Source organism: Besnoitia besnoiti (assembly GCF_002563875.1).
Source record: "Besnoitia besnoiti strain Bb-Ger1 chromosome Unknown contig00014, whole genome shotgun sequence".
In the NCBI taxonomy this organism is placed as follows: Eukaryota; Apicomplexa; class Conoidasida; order Eucoccidiorida; family Sarcocystidae; genus Besnoitia; species Besnoitia besnoiti.
In genome coordinates this window covers 956366-979679 of record NW_021703916.1, presented here as the reverse complement: position 1 = coordinate 979679, position 23314 = coordinate 956366, and the positions used below count along the sequence as shown (strand labels likewise).

The 23314-nt window shown below is 54.0% G+C and overlaps 4 protein-coding genes across 4 annotated transcripts; 3 read left to right on the top strand and 1 right to left on the bottom strand.

The window, feature by feature from the left end:
- Window positions 1-4227: 4227 nt before the first annotated feature.
- BESB_026160 (putative elongation factor 1-alpha (EF-1-ALPHA)) lies at window positions 4228-5820 on the top strand (the record flags this gene model as incomplete). Its single annotated transcript, XM_029361296.1, has 2 exons — window positions 4228-4618; window positions 4865-5820. 2 exons carry the CDS (start codon window positions 4228-4230, stop codon window positions 5818-5820), a joined length of 1347 nt encoding a protein of 448 aa, XP_029215651.1.
- Window positions 5821-7542: 1722 nt separating this feature from the next.
- On the top strand, window positions 7543-8361 carry BESB_026150 (uncharacterized protein; the record flags this gene model as incomplete). The annotated part of the gene is made up of 1 exon (XM_029361295.1): window positions 7543-8361. One exon carries the CDS (start codon window positions 7543-7545, stop codon window positions 8359-8361), a length of 819 nt encoding a protein of 272 aa, XP_029215650.1.
- A 5120-nt stretch (window positions 8362-13481) lies between these two features.
- BESB_026140 (uncharacterized protein) lies at window positions 13482-15852 on the top strand (the record flags this gene model as incomplete). The annotated part of the gene is made up of 4 exons (XM_029361294.1): window positions 13482-13656; window positions 14461-14590; window positions 14986-15160; window positions 15553-15852. The coding sequence occupies 4 exons, from the start codon at window positions 13482-13484 to the stop codon at window positions 15850-15852; spliced, it is 780 nt and encodes a 259-aa protein (XP_029215649.1).
- Window positions 15853-19257: 3405 nt separating this feature from the next.
- On the bottom strand, window positions 19258-22630 carry BESB_026130 (Armadillo/beta-catenin family repeat-containing protein; the record flags this gene model as incomplete). Its single annotated transcript, XM_029361293.1, has 3 exons — window positions 19258-19374; window positions 19832-20431; window positions 21110-22630. The coding sequence occupies 3 exons, from the start codon at window positions 22628-22630 to the stop codon at window positions 19258-19260; spliced, it is 2238 nt and encodes a 745-aa protein (XP_029215648.1).
- Between the last annotated feature and the right edge of the window lie 684 nt (window positions 22631-23314).

Below are 23314 nucleotides of genomic sequence, written 5' to 3'. Positions count from 1 at the left end.
GGAAGCACATCCGTATTTCAACAGCCCTTACCAACCAGCGGCCTCCCCCCCCATGCGCCTGTCCCATCACCATCTCCCCCACCTTAGAGCGAAGCGCACCACATGAAAGCGCGCTCTTCGAGACATACAGCATGTTGAATAGCACGGCCTTATGTTGGTCCTCCGGTGCAAGCGCTCTTATTTCTCTATGTCATTTCTTCGCCTGCAGATTATGACAGTCTCGAGAGTCGCACTCGCATGTTAACTTCACGCTGGTAAGAAAGCAGGAGTCAGCCGCAGAAGTGCACCTTCAGCTTCTCTCCTTGACGACCTGCCCACACATTGTTGCGACGGTAGACGAGAACTGCAGGGCAGCTTATGGGTATGCAGACACGGTAGTAGAATTGGGGAAGCAAACCGAAAGTCAATGGTTATACAGTTATTTCGCTGCTGTCCGCGGCGTGTCCCTGTCCTTTTACGGTCAGTTTGCCGAGAATGTGCTTGTCGAGGATTGTTTTGCATAATCAGGATACGGGAAAGAAGGCACGAACAGCCAGATGGCGCGCGTTGTGCAGTGGGAGCGAAGAGGCAAATGAGAGATTCATACGAGCAACAAGAGGCACATGAAGGCGAGTACATGGGACTGCTGATAGAGCGTCTTCGGAGAAAAGCTCTCTACCAAAAGTGTCACGTTGCCAGCGCCACAGAATTGCCATTGACACAGTATCCAGTGGCGGCTGTGCGGACCGCGTCGAAGTATTTTCGTGATTCATCTAGATTTTCAGCTGTGGCGCATGCATGCTCGCTTGCATGCACATTTTGCTTAGAAAGTGAACTGTTTTTTTCGCGAGCATTTTCAGTAGTATCTGTACGCAAAGAAGAGCTTTCGCAAAGTATCTGACATTTTCACTGAAATCTTGCGCCTCTATGGCGGTGGGCCTTCTTTATCCCTCTCTGGCGTCCTGGGGTAATCCAATGTGCACCAGCGCAGTGGGAGTCTGCAAACGTTTTCTGGTAGACACGGAGGAGATGGAGCTATTTTTTGGGAATTTGCCAGCTGTCTCCTTGACAGTGGACGATCAGTTGTGACGAGGGCACCTTCCGAGTTCTGTAGATGTATTACTGTGGCGGCGAGCCTGCGCTGGTCATGAAATTATATTTACAGTACAGCAGTGCAGCTTTGCTGCTCGCTACAAGGGACTGAAACATCAACTCTATGTAGCTCAACGAAGAGGAGATAAGGCTTTGCTGATAGCGCATTGGGTTCCCCGTGCCCGGTACCTGAGGAAGAGCCAGAGGTGGACAAACCCAGGCCGGAGAAGGCTAGTATGCGTTTGCAGGCGACGTGCAGCGCAGCTAAGGCACGAACAAGGCATAAAGCATGCACTGCCAGGGGCTTTGTCAGTGCCCCAAAACAAATGTATGCCGAAATGTACAGTCTTTGTAGGTGTGGGTAAAGCAAAAAGTCCTCTGTAGGATCAGAGGGAAACAACGGTGAAGCCACTGATACTGACATGTCATCGGTGCCAGCAGGACACCGCTGCTGATATGATGGAGAGGGTTGTGCAGAAATGTTATCGTGTTCTTTTGCCTCGCAACTCACCTTCTCCCGCTTTCTTTGGTGTTTACGTTCGCGCTCCGGCTCCATCATCTGGTTCGTATCTAAAGCAGCCTCGCACTCTCCTTGCGTCTCGCTTCCTACCAGCACGCGGAGGTGAGAGTAAAAGCCGTCTCCTCACAGGAAACGCCTTTCGTACTGTCTTCAGAATCTAAAGAGTCCTAAAACGGCCACAATTATACATTCCATTATGTTGCATAAGCTTTTCACAGGTGAGCTAGGACTGAGCCGTTACCGTAGAAACACACGTGGGTTTCTAACCTGCAACATTCTATAGAGATACTGTCTACAAGCCGAAAAGGCAAACGCCCGGAAGCAGCGTACTTTTATCAACCTGATGAACGACTTCAGGTTGATGCCTGAATATTCCGTCACCAATGTAGCTCTCCACTAGCGGGGGCCACGACTACGCTTATAAGGAACCGCAAGGAACAGGTGAAATACTTCGTGCAGAAGAACAGCAGTGTTCACAACTTTGATGGGATGCCGCAGGCATATGTAATTGTGTGCTTGTAGAATAAGAACGTTAAGCGCTCCAGAGTATAACCTGAGAAAAAATCCAGACCTGTCATTGAGGGCAACTACGAATGGCCTACTGTGTGAAACATCCGAAAGTATCCTTCAGGTATGAGTGGTAACAGATCCTTGAGTTATCTACGGTATTGTCTGGCTCACTCCATTGTGGAGGCGGAAAAGACCCATTGCAATTTGCGTGACTGCCCATAGAAGGTATAAGGTCGAGGCGTCTCGTAGTGCGCCCATGCTTCCGAAGTGCACTAATCTGCTCCATGTTAAATGGCCCTTCTTTCAGCGGTTGAGCTTGATCGGAGCCCGCCACTAACGCAACATTGCCAACTTCTACCGCCCCAAGCGTCCTGTGGTGGTGTATGTACAGGGAGCGGCGCATATGAGTATTCTAAGCTAGCGGCCGCGGTGTATCGTTTTTCCGTGCGAGCGATGGACCTTCCTGGGATAGCAGCGAAGGGCACCAGCAGGGACATATGATAGCAGAAAAGGGGAAGAAATGTCTTGCGATCGACTACCGCAAAATCTTTCTTTATGTCCTTCCAGGGGTATATCACACATCGTCCCTGTCCAGTGATTCAGGGATACCCAGCGCAGACAACGCCATTATTTCATGACATACTTTCCCGCAGGTTTCTTGATCCCGGTTCCACTGGGATGTGGGAACACGAGGCTGAGCCCACACGGACCACCACCCATCTAACAGGTGCAGTGTGGCAAACGGAACGCGTGCGGACGCACGCTCAACTAGTGTCTCGCCCGCCTGTAATATTTCGTCCATTCTTCAGGTGTTTGCTAGTGCGGTCGTGAGCGACTTCTGCCGATTGCTGACAGGCTCCACGTACCGTATTCTGCTCAAGGAAGCCCTGCCCCTGCCTACGCAGACTCAGTACCTTTGCATCTGGCCAACGTGACGGCAACATCCCAGAGGTGTGGGCGCACAGTACACCGAAGGCGTGCAGGGTAGCCACCTCACGAATTACGACGATCCAACGAGCCCGAGGATATCTCGTGATGTCTGCCGTCTTCTCTCGTGGCATTTGACCCGTATCTAAGAGAAGCGTGCGGTTAAGCCTTCGTTGGCAACGTGGTACATGGTGTCGTTGACTTAGATGGACGCATAGAGAGATGACACCCTTCGCGTCAGGTTAATCTGCCGGACATGTATTACTCAACCGCGCAAACGAGTTAGTTAGCACTTCGCCAAAACTTTCTGCTTTGGAGCTGGGAACTTCGGACTCCACTGCAGTGAAAACAGACTTTCCTAGTCGACCCCTCAAAACTCGATATGCCATCGGGGCCGCGCACGTCCGTCGTCTTTCCACATCTACTCAGATCACCGGCTCGCGAGCTTGTCTGCAGGTTGTTGAGCAAAAAGACACCACTGCAGAACGACCACCCCTGCCGTCACAGGCACAGGGACAAAGTACTGCGCCGTCCGTAGAATGCTGCAATAAAAAAGATTCGCAAAAGTCCTTTCTGCTGGAAGAGATACTTAATGTCCTACCGATCCCGGTTTTGCCGTACAGGACCCGATCCGTTACGCACGGAAAAATCCTTTTTGAGAAAGCCTATTGCACGATGAACCTTCTGCGTCACTCGACACCTGACGCGCTGAGCACGGCTTGCGGGATGCCCTTTCTGCGTGCCATGGTGAGCATGCGATCCCCCCTAAAGAAGACTATTGGCAGTCCTTGTCGCCCCTCACTCGGCCACCTTTTCAGGTTGCGCAGTATTGCGTGGTTGACGAGGAAACCGTAGCGTTCCCCGCTGCCTTCGGCACCCCGCGCAGCAGTTCACCGAGCAAACGACCCCGTTGTGCCGAACCCCGTCAGGCTCTCGTCGCAGAAAGCATGTGGGGAAGCGAGATCGCCCACCGTGGCCGGCGGTGCGGCAGCGGCGCTGCGGACGGCGACATGCATCCCGAATCACCGCGGCCCCATCCTCCCTCCTCCCCTGATCGCCCCACCATGCGGAGGCACGCGGGGGAAGGAGACGGTTTCGCCTTGGAAACAGTCGTTTGCGTTTTGCTCCTGTTTTTTTGTGCGTTCTTCGCCGGCCTTGTGGACTCTTTTCTCTTTGTTCTTTGTATCCGTTTCGCCACCATGGGTAAGGAAAAGACTCACATTAACCTCGTGGTCATTGGCCACGTCGATAGTGGCAAGTCCACGACGACGGGACACTTGATCTACAAGTTGGGTGGTATTGACAAGCGTACCATCGAGAAGTTCGAGAAGGAGTCGTCCGAAATGGGCAAGGGCTCCTTCAAGTACGCGTGGGTGCTTGACAAGCTGAAGGCTGAGCGTGAACGCGGTATCACCATCGATATTGCCCTGTGGCAATTCGAGACCCCCAAGTACCACTACACTGTCATCGATGCCCCGGGACACAGAGATTTCATCAAGAACATGATTACCGGTACCTCCCAGGCCGATGTCGCCCTCCTCGTCGTCCCCGCCGAGGCCGGTGGTTTCGAGGGTGCCTTCTCCAAGGAAGGTAAGGGAACCGAAATGGCAATGGAGCAGTCCCGCGGCTCGCTCGGCGTGCCGGAGAAAATCAACTGCGAGACAAGTTGGCTTTTGTGATTGCCCCGCACGCCGGAGGGGGGAAGCCACAGCCCCCCACGAACGTCTTGCGGGTTAAGCCTCAAACCTTGAAATGCATGGGGTATTTGTCAGTGGCGTTTTTGATGCCGGAAGACATTCCCTCGAGGCGGACGGCTGACTTTTTTTTTGTCTACAGGTCAGACCCGTGAGCACGCGCTTCTTGCTTTCACCCTCGGTGTGAAGCAGATGATTGTTGGCATCAACAAGATGGACTCGTGCAACTACTCTGAGGACCGCTTCAATGAGATTCAGAAGGAAGTTGCGATGTACCTGAAGAAGGTCGGCTACAACCCCGAGAAGGTTCCGTTCGTTGCCATCTCCGGTTTCGTTGGTGACAACATGGTTGACAAGTCCACCAACATGCCGTGGTACAAGGGCAAGACCCTCGTCGAGGCCCTCGACACCATGGAGGCCCCCAAGCGCCCCAGCGACAAGCCCCTGCGTCTGCCCCTGCAGGACGTCTACAAGATCGGCGGTATCGGTACCGTCCCGGTCGGACGTGTTGAGACCGGTATCCTGAAGGCCGGTATGGTCCTGACCTTTGCCCCGGTTGGCCTCACGACTGAGTGCAAGTCCGTTGAAATGCACCACGAAGTCCTCGAGCAGGCCGTGCCCGGTGACAATGTTGGTTTCAACGTGAAGAACGTTGCCGTCAAGGAGCTGAAGCGCGGCTACGTCGCCTCCGATTCCAAGAACGACCCCGCGAAGGGCTGCGCCACCTTCCTTGCCCAGGTTATCGTCCTCAACCACCCTGGTGAGATCAAGAACGGATACTCGCCCGTTATCGATTGCCACACCGCCCACATTGCCTGCAAGTTCGCTGAGATCAAGACCAAGATGGACAAGCGTTCTGGTAAGACCCTTGAGGAAGCACCCAAGTGCATCAAGTCCGGTGACGCCGCCATGGTCAACATGGAGCCCTCCAAGCCCATGGTTGTTGAGGCCTTCACTGACTACCCCCCTCTTGGCCGCTTCGCTGTCCGTGACATGAAGCAGACCGTTGCTGTTGGTGTCATCAAGTCCGTCGAGAAGAAGGAGCCTGGTGCTGGCAGCAAGGTCACTAAGTCCGCCGTCAAGGCTGCCAAGAAATGAGTTGTTTCTCGGACAAACATGTGCCAAATTCATGAAAAGGAGAGACTCCCCGCGATGCTTCGGGCTCTTTGTTCTTATTACATGCTTTTGGTATCACATCGACTCCTTGGCTTCTGTTGTCAGGCCGGCGTTTTCGCGCACTAAACGTCATTGAACGTGCTTGTTTGTTTTCCAGAAACTCTCTTTCGCTTCCCTGCCAGAGCAATGAACTTGCTAAGTCGATAATATTGTGTTACTCCAAGTACTGAAATAAACGAGGCCTGCCTGTCTCCCCGACAGGACCATGGAGCACATTTTTTTAGAGTAGAATTTTGTACATACACGTTTCCACAACGTCCTTTTCGCAGCCACATTGACGACACTAAACATGCTACAACCCATTAGGCCAGTTTGAGTGCCACTTCTATAGTAGGGTGGAGCGTACTAATGACTAGGAACTTAAAGCCCGGCATTCATACAGGTCGCTCACGCCTTTGCATTTTGACTGGAGGCTGTGGCTCCTAGGGCCGTCACACATCCGGGTTATTGAGTTAATGAATGTGGGTGAGGGGGTCTGCCTGAAGGCGGGTTTTCTATTGATTCGGCACTGCAGTGGATACGGGTTTCAGGCACCGCTGGGCAAGTCTGCTATTTCAACTGTTTATCGAACCAGTGATGGTGGTATGCGTCGATATGCAAGAGACAGTGTAGCATGCCATTAAGAGCACCGCCCATAATTTGGAAGGCGTGCCACCAGCGCGCTACCTGGTCAACGTGTCTGTGGCCACCGATGTGTGACGGCCCTAGGCGCCACAGCCTCCAGTCGAAATGCAAAGGCGTGAGCGACCTGTAAAGGCAGGCCTTGTGTCATTAGTACGTTCCCCCATACTATAAGTGGCCTTTTCTTTTTCATGTGAGTTTGCTGGACGTAACTGAGAGCTGGAAGCATCAAAGATTACTTTTAGGTGCCGCTCCAGTATTTTTTTCGTATTCGGAACATGGTTGTGGCCAGCGCTCGTTATATATTCGACTGTGCTGGCCACGCAACCACGCATGCGTGTCTTGTTCGCATGTTCGGCGCTTCCTAACGCGCCGCACTGCCTCCATTGATCATCTAAGGTCAATGGAGGTGTTGGGAGATTAGTCACGGGAAATAAGATGCTGGACCTCTAGGTTTCTCATATTCTCAGATCTTGACAAACAGTGCCTCGCCGAATTGACGAAGGTTTTGCGTACAGGAATTCTGTATGTCACGTAGCCCAAGCTAGGGTTTTCGCCATTGGCTTGCGCTGTCTTTGTGGCAATGCCTTGTGCCACCATGATCCTGCATTCACAGGTAAACATGGATGCACTTGCATCATGAACACCCACGTGCCATTTTTTTGATGGATACACTATTTTTGCCTTCGCGCTAGGGCGTTTCCGTGATACCGATTTTCATGCGCCGGTTCGTGCCGCGCACCGGGACAGCTAGCGGTTGAGCCGCCACGCGAAACGTTCTTTCCCCAATCGCTGAACACCAAGCTGCCTTTTTTCAGGTGACAGTTAAAACTGACGTTCATGTCTTCCAGTTGACCGCTACTTATTTTAGCGATGTCCGCGAAAGTTTTGTGTGGAGAGCTGAGGCCCACGGGGTCTTTGGTTTTCCACTCAGTCATACTGCTTCTCTGTGTCTGCAGTTGTTTTTTTCAAGAATGGATCGTCCGCGAGGTTTCAGCGTTTCGAACGCCTGAGGTCGGGCTGATGAGGGAACTTACTTCGGATGACTCCACTGGAAACACGCTGGCCCACAGGCGATCGCCAGGTATCAGGGCGGGAATTCCCATCAGTTTTCTAAGCCTTCACGAGAAAGGCTCTGAGGAAAAAGATGACGAGGCAGGCTCCCATGCCGCGAACAGGCCCAAGCAAGTAGAGGGTTCTCATGAAGGAATGCCAGCCGCAGCAGAAGGGGAAGAAGGGCAGTCGCATGCGGCTTCAGAGGAAGCACCGCGACAGGGGGCCTCGTCGGTAGAGGAGCAGCATGGCGCGGATGAGCAGCCGCAGAATCGTCCTGAGGACGACAAGGAATCTGATGAAGACAGTGGATCGGTTTCTCGTAAGGACGATACCGTGACTGGAGAGGGGAAGACTCCGGCTGAGCTAACTGAAGAGGATTTTAAAGAGATGACGTCTAGTCAAGGCCTTGCCATCCTGCTTGGTCAAGGAAAAGGGATGGTGCGAGAAGTTCAAGAAACACTTGATGGAGTCAACGCCGTTGCCAGTATCACGCAGCTTATGGGGCAAGTGCGTGAAGATATTCGGAAAGACGTCGAAGCCCTGAATCGCACAATTACGGAAGAGTACCAGAACATCGAGCAGCTTCGGCAGCTTCAAGAAGCTCAAACAGCGGTCCTTCGATCCCAGCTGAGTTACCTTATTCCTCTGAAGCGTTCTGAGGTACCCTCTCAGCCTGAAGTAGCCGAAAAAGAGGATGAGATACCAGAATCTTCTGCTTTAGTGGATTTCTGCAACGTGTTACCAGTTGCGCTGATGCTGTTGTCGCCGTTTTTTCTGAACCTTTGATTGTTTTTTCTCGTGAGACTGCAGACATTGTTGCCCGAATATTTTTTTAACTACTCCGTCACTGGGGCTGCCATTACTCAAGTGTGTCATTCACTGGTTCCTACGCAATGGGTAACTGCGCCGTGCGTGCCTCGCTGCCGCTCTCTAGTCGCCTCCCTTAGTCTTCTAGTAAGACAGGGGATGCCCTCGTGATCCCCGAACGCGTGGAAGCGCAGGTGAATTCCTCTATGCCGCGCAGTAATTGGGTTCTCAGAATCACCTCAACTCAATTTACTATCGGAGCGCCTGCCTTCCGGCAATGCCACGCGTCACTTCAGTACCCCAGGGTCTCCTATTCCATGCACTTGGGTGTGATGTCACTGAAAAACGGGTCGCATGGAGCTGGCAGAACAGCAGCTGAGAATGCGGTTATATTTCCCACAAGAGCCGTTAAATGTAATCTTTCCTCCAAATTTTGAGTCTCTTGTTCTACGCTGGAAGAATATGACTCCTGGTAGGGACAGGAAGCATCTCGGAAAATTGCGAGTACGATATTGTGCGCCCTCACCGTGCTGAGGCCGGTTAAATTTAGCAATACCCCCATGCTGACCCATCTCAATGAGTCAAATGCCCTGGAGACAACAGCAATCTGCGCTGATTCAAGATGCTGTACCTACGATGCACAAGCCTGCGGCCGTAAAGTGCTAGCAAATATGTGAACCCGAGATACCCTCGCTAACTACTGTGAGCTCTAGTGTGCATCCTTGAACGAAGGCAGGCTCTATGATGTCGATCCGCTAGTATTTCCTTAGCAGATTGCTGCGGCGCAGCTATCCCCGCCGAACACAGCTCGCGGGGACGGTTAGATAGGTATGTCGACAGTGATCCCTGAAGTCCCGGCCCCTAACACACCAGTAGTCCTCCAAGTTACTCTGACAGTCCTGAAATCATACCGTTCCCTGATGCCCCGAAGCAGTCGCAGGTGGAAGACTTCTGTGTTGTATGGTATACGCGGCAGCATACATCGCGCAGCTGCGGCTCTGCCTCCAAAGCACGAGATGCTTCCGTGGCTCACTCCCGCTTTCCCGAATATTATGCAGTCCAGTATGCACCATAAGTGGCCCGCTGAGGCCTATCCGTAGAGAACATACCCCGCAGCAACAGCTGTTCTGTTTCCAGATTGATGCTGCTAGGAAAGAACGAAGTCATCCACTAACGCTGCTAACGTCTCCGTTGTCGAGGCATCCAAGGCTACGCCCTGGTGTTTTTTGGAGCAGGAACCCAGGATGTGGGAGACATCTTCTACGACCGCAGTGTCAAAACAGGTGGCCTGAGCTATGGTTACCAGGGATAGCTATGGCAGCGAAACCGGTCGCAAAATCCCATGCTTAGCAATCTGCCAGTGCGACGCTAACTTCCCGGCTTAACATCCCTTTTATTTGAAACACACTTTCCTGCTCGCCCTTCGCATAATCTCAAATTACCAGAGGCCATGTGATCTATAAAGTATCACGAGGTGGATCAGATAATATTTTGAGCTCTAGTACTTGGATTGTGTCAGCACATCCATGTCAGCTCATATCACGACCTGTTGGACCACAGAATTCAGTTTTTTTCAATTATCCAGGCTATGCGGTAACTTCGAAGGAACGCATTAGAAGTTGTAGTCTCATTTGCTTGAGGTATTCTTGTACAAATATTCCCTCTTTGCTTTTGGATCGTACTAGTCGTACGACTTCGAGTGGTCTCGGTACGCAAAGCAGCCACGAATGGCGGGTATTTCGGCAATTGAGCTCGAGATGCAAATGCTTTTTGGCCCCACGAAAGCATCTGCAGAGAAAAAGGGGCGCAGTATTCCTCTGCAGCATCCTAAATGCGAGAGTATCACTGCACACTCGAAAAGTCTGGACTGAAGCACCGACCCCGTCGAGATGGAGGGAGCAAGCTCCTGACCCCATTTATTTTGGTCTGCTTGAGTACGTATTTCAGGTTTCGATGGAGCGAAACAGTTTGGTTGAGGCAAGCACATGGTCTCTGAGAAACGTCAGTGAGTCGCCGCCAGATGGTGGGAGCAGCGTGGGCGAACACCATTTCAGTGGGTTCGTCGGATTTTCGGAACCGAAAATGTGAAAGGCGTCCACGGTTCGCTGGTCTCCTATTGGACCCCGCGGTTTCACAACCTTCTCCTTCCCCGTGGATCCGCGCTTCAGCGGTCCCTATTTGAGAACATGGTAACATCCGCCTCTTCTATAGTATGATGGGAGATTCTCAGCGAAGCCCGTCTCATCAACTCGAATTGAATATATCTTTCGAGTCCTATTTCCTTGTCTTGCTTGTCGCTTTGGAGCAGGTACATTTGTGTGGTGCAGGCTTTGAACGAAAGCAGACCGCCGAAAGGCTACTTCTCGTACGTGGGCTTCAGAGGGTAGGTTCGCATCGTTTTCAGCTTACTCTCTATTTCTAGCCCGCAGCCCTCCTTGGCAAACAAGAAACTGATGAAACTGTGCACAGCGATGTATTCTCTCCCTGTTGACCGAAGTACGAGTGTCAGGAGTCGAAGTAACACTAGTCCTCCCTGTTTTTGGCTTATCCCGTTGTTTATTCCTCGAGAACCCAGACCGTTGGCACCCACTTTACAACTGCATTTTTCGTAGGGTACAGTCTGCAGTCTTCCTTTGAGGGGCAGTGCTAGTTCAAGGTTCCCTGCCAGCATTGTTTTTCAGAGGCTGTTCCCCTGTTGATGTGCCCACCGCAATGAACCTTTCTTCATCTCCTGCGAAACATATTTCACGCGGTCCGATTAAATGCGGCCGCTACCTGCAAGCGCGCCTATCCAAAACGCGCTTGTGCAAGTACTTGATCGAACGCGGAACATGTGAGGCGGGCAGTTCTTGCGCATACGCACACTCAGACGCAGAACTGGTTCCTAGGCCTGACCTTCGGAAAACGAAACTGTGCTACGCGTTTCTCGCCAACAGGTGCAAACTGTAAGTTGTGAGCCAGGGATGTCAGGATTTAGCTGAACTGAGCACTGAACCGTTTTACGCAGCTTCGCTTGTAAGGAAAAAGCCGCAACACTATTTTTGGGAAAGCTGTTCTTCAACGATAAACGGATGAATCCGTAATGACTTTTACAGAACGACTGAAGGCTATGGCGCGGTCGGGGCAAATACCAACGTGAAGCGTGTATCTCTCGCTCACGCGGAAGCTTTTGGTGTTTTCATCTCAGTGCCTGCCCCCGTCGGTCGTGCTGCGAAGCAGTCGAAAATGCCAGTACAGCAAGGCACAGACTTCACATTTGGGATTTGAGCCAGTGACTCATACACAAACAGAAACCATGAACCGCTATCGATGCTTTCTGGCTGTGTGCGTATCGAACTTCCGTACCCTCAGAGGGGAGGCGTGCTCCTACGCTCATACAAGCCAAGAGCTCAGGGAAGTGCGACGCCTTGTGCTTCCTCTGGCTGAGAGTGAAGTGGAAACGGAGCCAAACTTCTGCTCTCCGTATGTTGCATATGTGCCTGCACCAAACTCTCCGTCTCCTTCGTGCGCTACAAAGACTCACAGAACTGAAGGCTACGGCTCCATGTCAGGAGCGCAAGAAGCCACATACGTTCCGAACAGTGCCGACTGCACCCCTCCAAAGACACTGTTTATCCCGTTACCGACGAGAGGGGGACGACCGGACGGCATGGAAGAGAAACCAAAGCAGGATGACGAAGCAAGTGGAGCCTCCACACCAGGGACGCCGCTCCTGACTGATCATCCACAACTTACAGCAGCATTTCAACAGGGTTTTCTTCACACCGGTGACGGTTTCACTTGGCCACACTTGACAGGCTGGCCAATCTTTCCGCGTGCGGAGACTTCAGCGTCATGGATCGAGCCAGCTACACTGCCCGACCGGAGTTTTGATCCTTATGGCGCGGCATCGTCTCGAAGCGACCTCCTACTCCACATGCAAGCCCCTCCTGCGTCTCAGGACGCGTACCTTCCATTTGCTGCGGGACGCCTCCAGGCATGTCCGTACCCTCCTCAGCACGGCCCCCAGCTCTGCCCCCTTGTGTTGCCCGTTTGGAATCAATTCGTAACTAGCGCCGTCCTTCCCTCGCCGGAACTCACCCCTATACAAAGTCCTCAATATCAATACCAAAAAACTTCCAATGACAGAACGGAACCATTCTGCTAGGGGTTTCCTCTCATTGTCTTACTAAGCAGGACTGCATTCCCGTGCCGGGTCAGCAGAACTGGTGACTATATTTTTGCATTTTCAGTATCATCAAACCCAGGATACTCATGAATACGACAAAGCAAAAACACGCATCCTGACGGCCTGCAACGAATACCATCTATGGCAATGCCGAACCTTTCCTATGCCTGTCGACATCACAAGCTTTGACACTGTGACAAACCTGCAGACAATCTCTTCAGCGCCCACAAGTGGTGGTTTCTGTATCTCTTGCTAAAAGTGGGGATAGTCGCATTCAAGAAGCTGTGTTATCTATGCTGTTGCGGTAATTGCTCCTGTCTTGTCGGCGGCACGTTTAGTCTCAGCGTTCACATGCATACGTCGGTTGCATGCAGTGACCAGTTGAAATGGACTGATAACTTCGGCGTCGGCACATCGAGCCTGTGTTCCTGCTTTTCCTGCCACGCAAAACTTACCTCTTCTTGAGAACATGTGCTCCGTCTTCTCGGCTCTCTGTGGTGTTCCTACTGCTCGTTTGTGTCCTACTATGTAGTCTACATACCAGTGCCTTATCACTTCCTTGCGCAACATTTTGCTCTGGCACTATCACATTTCTAGTCAAGTGCCAACACCAAAAGCTGCTTGGTCGAAGAGTCAGCAGCATTGCTAGTCCCAGGGGAACTGGGACTGAATCTTTTTCCACGCATGCAGGAGTATTATTTATGCAGAAGATTACGTGCTGTGAGTCGCGCTCTTCGATATCCTGAGTTCAAAGGCCCGCGAGCCACTCGCACTGGCGCCGCTAACACACGTACTCTTGTCCCAGCTCTCCCTCCCCGTTTCGGATTTCGGCCCTGAATTTTAGTTCCACTTTATCCACAGCACGATGCGAATTTCGTGCTGAGGATTTGCATCCTCTGCTTGGGGCACTACTCGTCGCTTTTTCTGTGTCATGGATGCCTCGAAAGCATCAGCGGCCGCGGTTTCGCGGCCCACTAATTTTACAAAGTCACAACCAGGGGACAAAGGAAGCTCAACCTCATCCGCATCCACTTCATCCCGGGATCCACAGAGGACCAAATCCGACCAGACTGGCAAGCCAAAAGGCGGTGGAACAACGAGTTCAGGTAAGTTGTTCTGCCTGTCCTCTGTTAAGTGAATTTGCTATTCCAGAAGCCAACGGAAATCCATGAAAACACATCGGGAAGGAGGAAATAGGGCACGACTACGTGCTCGTGATCGTCCATGTTGCGGGACTTCTCCGCCCAACCTGCGTGCCTGCAGGAACCAAGAGGGTTTGTAGAGTCAAGAGGATGACACTAAGTAGCAGCCAATGCTGGTCACAGTAGAGGACGCGGTAAAACAGCGGGTAGCACATACATACACCCGTGCTCAGCGGCACCTGCCCATTTTCTGTATGTGAGGAGCTGTGGGAGGTGCACACATTTCGGAATGCGCGCCTGTTCCGCTACCATGAACTCCTACACTCACATGAGTTTCTACATGTTTGCAGCATGCCGCAGGGTGAAGAGCCATGCAGCACCGATTCCCTCAACTTCTGAATATTATCTTCGTGGAAAGTGCTTACTGCACGAGGCTGTGCTCAGCATGTGTGAGCAGGGCGATTGAAACATTGCCATTGTCATGACGGCTCGCGGGCCCACACAACCGCACCACATGATGGTGACTCTGCATAATGCTGCCATCCTGGTGAGTGTGTTCGCTCACAGGCTCTTCGTCCGCCTCCGGAAATGGAGTACCTCGGCGGTCGTCTAGCGCGGCGATGACGAAGTCGGGGAGAGATGGCGGTGATGCGCCCCCTGCCCCTGGTTCGCGACAGACACCGAGGTCATCAGAGAAATCTGCGAAGACATCGGAACAGGACAGGCGGGGTAAATCCGTTGCCTCTGTTGCAACCAGCCAGCTCACAGCGAAGGGCGGCGGGGATCGTCTTCCTGCCCACAGCGAGGAAGATTTATTGAAGGGTTTGACCCTTCAAGCCCTCTGGGGTGAAAATGTGGAATTCACTTCTTTGATGAACGCTGCGCTCAAGATAGCCAGGTGAGTGTCACTAGCGACTAGCGAATTGTTTTGGCACGATTTTATTGAGCGTCAACTTCGCAAGAAAACGGAAACACCGAACCCTAGCGTAGTAGAAGGTCTATGAGCTGTGCTCAGCCTACGGGAGCCGCGGTGCCTCTGTATTTTCTCCTGACTATCGAATCACGTACGGGCTCGAGGGAAGCTGACCTCGCTCTCACAGAAGACACAACAGAGCCGGGCCTCGCATGAGCGCGTGCTTCCGTGCCGAAGCAGGCGGATTAGATGAACAGGTTGCACGGTCACGACTGCCAGGGGGCCGTCAGTCAGCGATTCTATGGAAAAAACGGTGTCATCACTTTTTTTTCGAGTGCCATACCTTCCCGCGGGAACCGCGTTATGTTGATTTTTCGCAGACTGAGCCCGACTGCGCCTGACGTGGACTGGAATGACTCGTACCACGCCTTCCTGCAACTCTTTGCAATGTCGAAAGCCCGCCTGGCGCGCCAAAAGAGCATTATGCAGGCTCGCCAGCGTGATCTCGAAGACATCCTGGCGGACGAACGGTCAATCCGGCAGTCCGTAGCCAATGTGAGCACACAACTGAGATTTTTACGCTCACATGCTTGTAAGGGCGGTTCGCAGACACAGGCCGCTCTGTGCAAATGCACTAGCTTATAGTACCTATGGGGCGCCAGAGTGCGGTTGATTGTACTGTTAAGGCTTGTCTGTTGGGCTTCCTCCGTTATTACGCGCACAGCGGGACTGCGGCTGGAACGGCGAAGCTTTGCTGCGGTAGCGTATCATGCGTGCGCTGACTCCGTAGTGAATCGCACTGCAGCGGATTGTTACCACCGATCTGTAGCGCTTTAGGGGTTCGGCACGGGAACGCGCAGCTGTCTGTTCCTTAAGAGCAGACTGCCAACTAGTCCCGCGCTTTGCAGCGGGCCCGTCTGCTTCGACTGCCTGTATACGTTTTGCAGTGTGAGCGGGCAATTGCGGAAGCACAGAGGTGCTTGGCGAAAGCGAAACGTCACCGCCGAAACCGGGAGCAGTACGAGGCACTTGCTTTTGATGTTTCGAAGAAAGCGACTGTGGCAGACTTGGAAGTGGCGCAGGCTGAGGAGCTCGAACGCAAGAGTCGTGCAGAAAAGAGGGCAAAACTTGTAGAGGACCAAATTTCCACTCGACAACGCCAGACCCAAGTCGTCCTGAAGGCCGCCTCCGACCTCTTGCAAGCTTCGCAAGGCACGCCCGCTCCTGTAACAAAGCCAAAGAGCTGAGAAGGCGGCACTAGAAAGGGCCGCAGTGACCTCCGTTTCCGTGCGTCTTCACTGACGTGCATTTGCAAACATGCGTGAACGACGGAGTAAAAGGTGGGGCTTCCCGAGGGCCGACGCCAGGTACAGACTGGCCGAGGCTGTCCGATCAAGTGTTCGTTCGTCTCCGCATTTGTCAGGACACCTGCACGAGACGGATGGTCGTTCTTCTTTGTGCCCTCAACATGTGGGGCGTCCCAGACCGCCCCGCCGTGCGGGAACTTTTTTTGCCCAGATTCTCTGTTAAAGCGACTTACTAGCCTGCTTGTATGGCTGGTAGATTACAGTGCCCCGGTGACGTCGCTGCGGGCAAAATGGCACCCGGACTTCGGTCGCGCACAACCGCCGCTTTCAGTTAGAGACGGAGAACGTTTGTTTTCGTAACAGTGCTGCCGCTTGTGCTTCGTAGCTCACTTCAGTGGTGAGGAACGAAACAGAGCATACACCGACTGCAAGCGATGCAACTTAGAGAAGGATCAGGAGGATCCCCGATCCCCCCACACACACAGAGCAAGGACGCTGAAGGCAAGACAACTGCATTTGAGTAATAGTACCTGTCCACTTCTGCTCCGTGGGAGAAGGCGTGCGGAAGCCCTACGAGCATTCCCGTGAGGCTGCCGCCTCGAGGATGACAGTAGAGAACCACGAGGAGACCAAAAAGAGGTTGGCTCTTCCTCGTTCATTCCCGATGCGGAACAGAAAGCTTGTCGTTCACTGCGGTGGGTTTTCGTTATGATCGCGATATCTGTTCCATAGTGTATCACCCCTCATAGACTCGGCGGACAAGTTTGCATATATGGGAAACGGGTGTAAGGCCCTCCACTCACGCTTCAAACGTGATACATTTCGAGGTTATCCTGTACATCTCCAAATTGACCTCGAACGAATCCATCTGAACCTTTTTTCAGATGCATCCTTCGCAGTTACCCTTCCGACAGGTGCAAGCCCCCGTTTTGTCCCCTTCGGGCATGCCATTCTGTACCGGAAAGAGGCAGCAAGATGCACGTTACCCTTTAGCCATCTCTTGCTGGGGCCACCAGGAGCCAATGGCAGACACCGAAAATCCGCCGCTCCATTGGACATCCCGTGATTTGGAACTCAGGGAACTGTATAAGCTCAAGGAGAGTCTCCAGGCTGTGGCCTGCCAAAGGTCAACACGGCCAGAAACATGCGCCTTTTTGCCCCAGTGGCGCCGGCTCATCTCCCGTGGCAACAACGTTAGACAAGTGAGTTGCGCTTTTCTGCAGAGAAGCGAGGATTCAGGCAGTAGTGAGAGGTCGCCAAAATGTTGCGTACAGGAGGTTGGTACGACGCCGGGGAGACAGTCCGCACCGTTTCCTGACGGCCGCAGTTTAGGCTACAATGAATACGAAGCAGTGCCTTCGCCGCGCTCAAGCACAGTTTTTCCAACGATGCGCAGAGACCTCAGTTGCGATATGGACGGGCAAAGTGTGCAAGTTGAAGCTAGGACTGCTCCTTGGCGCCTCGCGCATTTGCTACGAAGCGATTCGTTTGCCAGCACAAGGCATCATGTCCACCCCTCTGGCGCCGCTCATAACGTGAATTGTTTGAAAGCAGGTGATCTGTCTCCCTTTACACAAGAAGAGTTTCCGTTTCGAGCACTGGAGCGTCTAGCAGTTCATCAGGTTTTCCAGGTGAATCCGGAGGCGCCCCATCATGCACTACAGAACCACTTGCCCCCGAGACAGCTATCGGCCATCCGGGCTGTTTCATCTGCGTTACCACTGCCTGAAGGCAATATCCGACACAGGAAATGGAAAAGGAATCCTCAGTTGGGTTCTACAGGGCCACATGCGTCTCTCGAAAGCCTGCAGAGGACAGCGGAGGAAACTTCGCGAGGTGGAACATACAGGAATTTGAAGGTTATCGCACCACGGACACCAGTATACACCACACCGAAAATGACTCTAATGCGTGTAAGAGCGTATGGAGAGGCGTCACAGCGCTTCGGAGAGCATCTGCTTGTATCCGACATCCGCTACGTTGCAGCTGAAATATGGCAGCTCACAAACCTGTGCAGCCTGATCAGTGATGGCGATGAGATACAGGCGAACGACGGTGCTCACCTGTTTGACAAGGCAGTTGCCATCGCTTATGCCGCAACAGTCTGCGAGCATTAGGATGAGCTCAACAAACACAAAACACACGATGGAGGTCCGATGTTGTTCGCGAACCCATGGCTCTTATCAGGTGCGGCGACGCGCTAAAATGCAACGATGTTTGTACTGAGGAAAAAGCGGAAGGACAAGCGCCTACCCGCCTCCTAAAGCGTACCCGCGAGACAGAAGACGATATTTGGAGATTTGATTGCGCATACTTGTACCTTTAAGGCATCCCATTTTGTTGTTTTGCAGAAAGACACCTCAGAAATCATCCCGGGGGCCGTCTCTGGCGATTCCGGAGTTCTAATATACACTGTGTGTGCCAGTGGGACAGTCACCGACAACGGTGCTCATTGTCGATACTGCATCTACATGCGAAAATTTTCCTTTGCCCTCGGTTCGCAGTCCCGAAAACGTCCGATTCGCAGCTGCTCTCCAGCGCCTCGCCGAGTAGGAGAGTACGTACCTCCGAGACTTTAACGTGTATGCTTCAACCGGACATCGGTGCGGAAATCCCGTCTCCTACGCTACGCCCTTCACGGCCCGCAGATGCAGCGCAATACGGTGCATAACTGCTACGTCGCACCCAACATTCAGTCTACTTTGAAAAATGCGCTTCTCCGTTACCGTGTGCAACATCGCGTGAGAAAGAGCCCCTCCTGCCACTTCGCGCTCCCCGTGAACGTGCGAGTGCTTGCCCGATTTTACCAGGCTCGTGAAGACGGGTTTCGCGCGCTTGAAAAATGCCAGCGAACACACTACAGTAACAAAAATGTGTCCACGCTTCTGCGAGTGACAGTCAATGTGAAGAACGGGGAACGCAGACTATCGTTGTGTACCCACGCCTTGCAGTTCCATGGAGTCGCTTGCCAGAATCTTGACCCGTCCACAGACAGCTGCCTCGCCCCGCTTCCTCTGCCTGAATTAGCTTGCGCGAGTTTCTGCTCTTCTTCACTGCGGCCAACGACCGCCGACCATTGCTCAGGCAACAAATCAGAGGGCGTCGACTGGCTCACAAGCAGGTGAAGGAAACAGAACAAAAAAAGAGGGGGGAGACGCACATGATGCCCCAGCGTCGGTGCAGACAATTCCTTGCGTGGAAGGAGAGACACACAGAAATCCGAAGACGCCCTGCTTATCTCTCGGTGTCTGCAACATGCGCGAGAAGACAGAAACAGATGAAGGGAGGCCTAACGACGGAGCCTCATCTTCGCAGCCAACCGGGACACACAGAAAAGAAACGAGCTCATTTCCTCGTGTTCCACGTTGTCGCATCTTCAAAATATCTTTCCAAAATGCTGTGAGTCTTTGCGGCAATGTTGTAGTCCGGGAAGAACTGCATCTGCGACAGCTTGAGATCTCCCTGAAGACACAAACACACACACATACGAGCCCGCCAATCCCACCTCAAAACCCGAGAAAAACGACTCCTCACAAAATGCCAACACCTACAAAGGATAATACACTGAAACACAGGGGCGGTGTGTGTGTCTGTCTCCAGTCACCTAGGTGTAAGCCCCGACCCTCGGCGGTTGAGAATTGAAAAAAAATTATTCGTGGGTGGCACCCACCCTCTTAGCTTCACCGGTTCGCCTTGTTATGACTGGTGTTTCGACTCCATCGTATTCCTCGTTCCAACCGCTATTCCTTGAACTTTCTCTGTGCACACGGCCCAGACCTATTTCCCAGTGCTTCTGCAACTCCTGACACCTTGTGCTTTTCCACTCTCTACTTGCCCGCCTCCCCCCCCCCCCCCCCCCCCCACCCTGCCCCTTGTGTCTCTTCTCTCCGAGTCCCGCCCGTCAGCCCACTTTTCTCACCTGTACTTCGTGGAAGAGCCTGGCATACGGGTTATCCGTCAGCCCAAGAAGGCGCGCCTCCTGTGCGCCAACCTCGAGGATGTTGTCGAGGCCCCTGAGAATGGCTTTGCAGAGTTTTAGACTCCCGCTGTTGGTCGGGTCGCTCTCGCAGACGAGCTCGAGCATGTCCGCGATCAGACCTAAAAACGGATTGCTCCCGCCAAAGGACAAAATGGCTGGCGGGGGCTTCTCCGTGACCATGCGTGTCCCGTAGACAAGCCCCAGTTGACTCGACCCGCCAATCCTCGACGAGGAAGAGAACGTCAGCGGCGAGGAAAGGTAGGCAGACGGCGAAGACAAACCGCCGCCGTACATCATGCCGCGGGCCGATGAAGAGAGCGGGCCTTCGAGGGCGGCCCTGGAGCCTGACCCGCGATTGCGAGAGAAACCCGAAAACGCGGGCGGGCGCGCAGTGCACGAAATGATGTACCCGACTTGCTGAGAATCAGCTCGGGACAGACACGCGCACACTGCGTACGCCGCCTCAATGCGCGTATTGTAGTCTGGATCCATCTGAAATATCTCCACCAGCAGAGGGAAGGCGCGAGTCTCAATGATAGGCTGCGACCCAGACACAAACACACCACACGACCAATTCAGCGTAACACAGGGGAGACCTCGAGAGAGAGGAGAGAAGCCATACACTGAACAAAACAGAGCTTGACAGCGAAAGCAGAAACACAGGAACACGCGCACCTGAGCACGGTAGACGGCTATGCAGCTACCCTACAACACCGAGAGCAGATCCACGACCCGCCTAGAGAGAGCTAGCGAAAACCCGCGTTACGACGACGCCTTCTCAACAGGATCACAACTGCACCCTTAACGAACTGAAGACAGGAGCCGCTGACATTCCCGAGAAGAAAAGTTGGTGGTGTTGTACGCCGAGAACGAAATCTGTTCACCTCCTCGCAGCACACCCACGTCCCCTGATATATACCCGGTACATCAACACGCCGCACCTTCCGTCTGTGCATGCGTCCCTGCCCCCCCCCACCCCCCACCAACCGACAGTGCCCGTCTCCCCCACGCCTCCGTCGGCTCACTGGCGTTCATTCTCTCGTAGCCACACGGCGCTTGACAGGCCCCCGGTCACGTCTTCTCACCTCGACGCGACTCTGCCCACAAACCGAGCCCCAGAGACCCGCGGGCCGGCGGCGCGTGGACCGCCTACATCCGAGGCGTTCCATTGACTCGCTGCGCAGGGCAGCACCTTCTCCACCCGTCGCGCTGGCTTACCTGAACCTGTTTCGGCGTCTCGCAGCCCAGGTTTCCCAAGGTGTTGCACGCGCGCGCCCGCGTCGTGGGATTGGAGACGGCGGGATTCTGCAGCACCTCCACCATGGCCTCCACGACCCCAATGCTGATGGCGCGGTCAATCTGTACGGTGCTGCCTACGAAGGCGATTTTCGCGGCCACAGAGAGAGCGTCGAAGACGACTCTCTGGTCGTCGTGGTGAAGAAGGTGGAGGATGGTGGGCAGAGCAGGGGAGTTGAGGACTACGTCCACGCCCTCTGGCCTTTCGCAGAGCGTCACGCACGCACTCGCGGCGAGGCAGAGAATCGCCTGATCGTCGCTGTTCTTCATCAGCCAAATGAGAATAGACAAAATCGGCGCAATGTCGACTTTCAGCTGCTGCAGGTTGCTCGACACGAGCGCGTGGATGCAGCGCGCGCCCTCGAGATCCGGCGCCGCCTTCACGGCCTCCACCACCGCAGGGACGACGCCCGACACGGGACGCAGCAGCGAGTAGTCGCGGTGCGCCTTGAAGTCCTGAGCGAGCTTTGTAAACAACCCCAGAACTGCGAGACGCAGCTCGGGGGCCCCCGTGACGATATGCCCTCGCGTGACGCCCAAAAGAATCTGCACCAGCGAGTCAATCAGCGCCAGCGACACGATCTGCCGCGTCTGCGAGAACGTCCCTCGACACAGCCGCTGAACGAGGAGGATACTCTCGAGCTGGAGATGCGGGTGAGGCATTCCGACCGATCTGACGACGTCGCAAACAAGGTCCTGATCCAACATATCCTGAATAGTCACGTCCATGACCGCCGCGTCACTCAGCGACGCGAAACCGGACTTTGACCTACCAAACGCGGATTCATGCGACCCCGTCATTCCACTTCCGCCCCCCGGGGCGGATTCCCCCCGCTCAACAGTCGAGCCTCCTCGGCCGAAGCCTGGAAAACTCGAGGCGTGTGAGGCACCCGCCGCGGCCGTCGTAGATCCAGACGACGAACAAGTGCAGCTTGCACTCTTCGCCTGCTGCTGCTCAAGCTCTTGACGGTGGGCAAGGGACCGCCGATACGCCTGAGTCGCTTCGAGGCGGGCGGCGGTGTCGTCTGACTTGAGCTGCTCTGCCATGCGCTGGTGGAAGTCCCTTCCCCCCGTCAGCGACGACGAACTTAACTGAGAAACTAAACTGTCCAGGGCGCTCTCAATCGACGCCACCGCCTCGCCCTGCGCCGCGCCAGACGCGCCGGCAGCTCCCGAGGCACCCGCCGCGGAGGCCGGCGCATCGGACTCTTTCTGCGGGTTGGAGGCCGACGCCAGCCCTCCCCCCACATCAAGAACTTCGCCTTCCTCTCGCTCCGCCGCCACTGCGTCGATGTATTCAGCTGAAGACGATCCGTCCCCGCCGCTAGCTCCGAGGAAAGCCGAGGGGACGACAGGCGGAGACGCCCCCTGCAATGTCAGGGACAATCCGCCGGGAGACGAGCCCGACGCGGGGCCAGACGAGAAGGCCGACGTCGCCGACATGCTTCTTACGCAGCGGAACGAACTGGCTCACAGAGAAGAAATCACCTGATGATTAGAGGAAGAGGCACAAGGCCCCTCCAAAGAGTAGGGCGGCCACTAGCGGATTCAAGCGTGAGGATGTGACGTCAAGAGACACGAGGGACTTGGGAGATCTAGGAAGGGCTGCTGAACGGGGAGAGAAACGGACCCGGATAAGCAGGTAAACACAGAATGCGAACCTGTTGCCTCCCTTCGTGCTCTTCCCTCCCTGGTCACGCGCGCCACGAGAGAGAGGGTGAAACGGTCGGACGCTCAGGATCAACGGTGCGCTGCGGCTGGGCCGTAGAATGTGACTGCGACACAGCGGTGCTATATCTTATGTGCGTCGAAATCGAGAAACAAGAGACGGGGCGAGATGCAGCGATGGAGCGAACGTGGAAACCTCGAAGCCCCCCGCCCGGCCTGCAGCCTGTAGAAGAGACGATCAAACAAACGTTTGCCCGCACAAACGAGATTCACCAAAGTCACGACTGACGAGCCGTGAGGATGGAAAAGGCGATGGAGCAACGGTAGGGTTTCAAAAAGGGGAACCGAAAAGAACAGTAGACTGAGCGAAAACCGACGAGGTGACACAAGGGGAAGACGAGAGACAAATCTGTTGGCATGGTGTGACTTATCACGTGCAGCGAGCGAGCACGCCCGCCT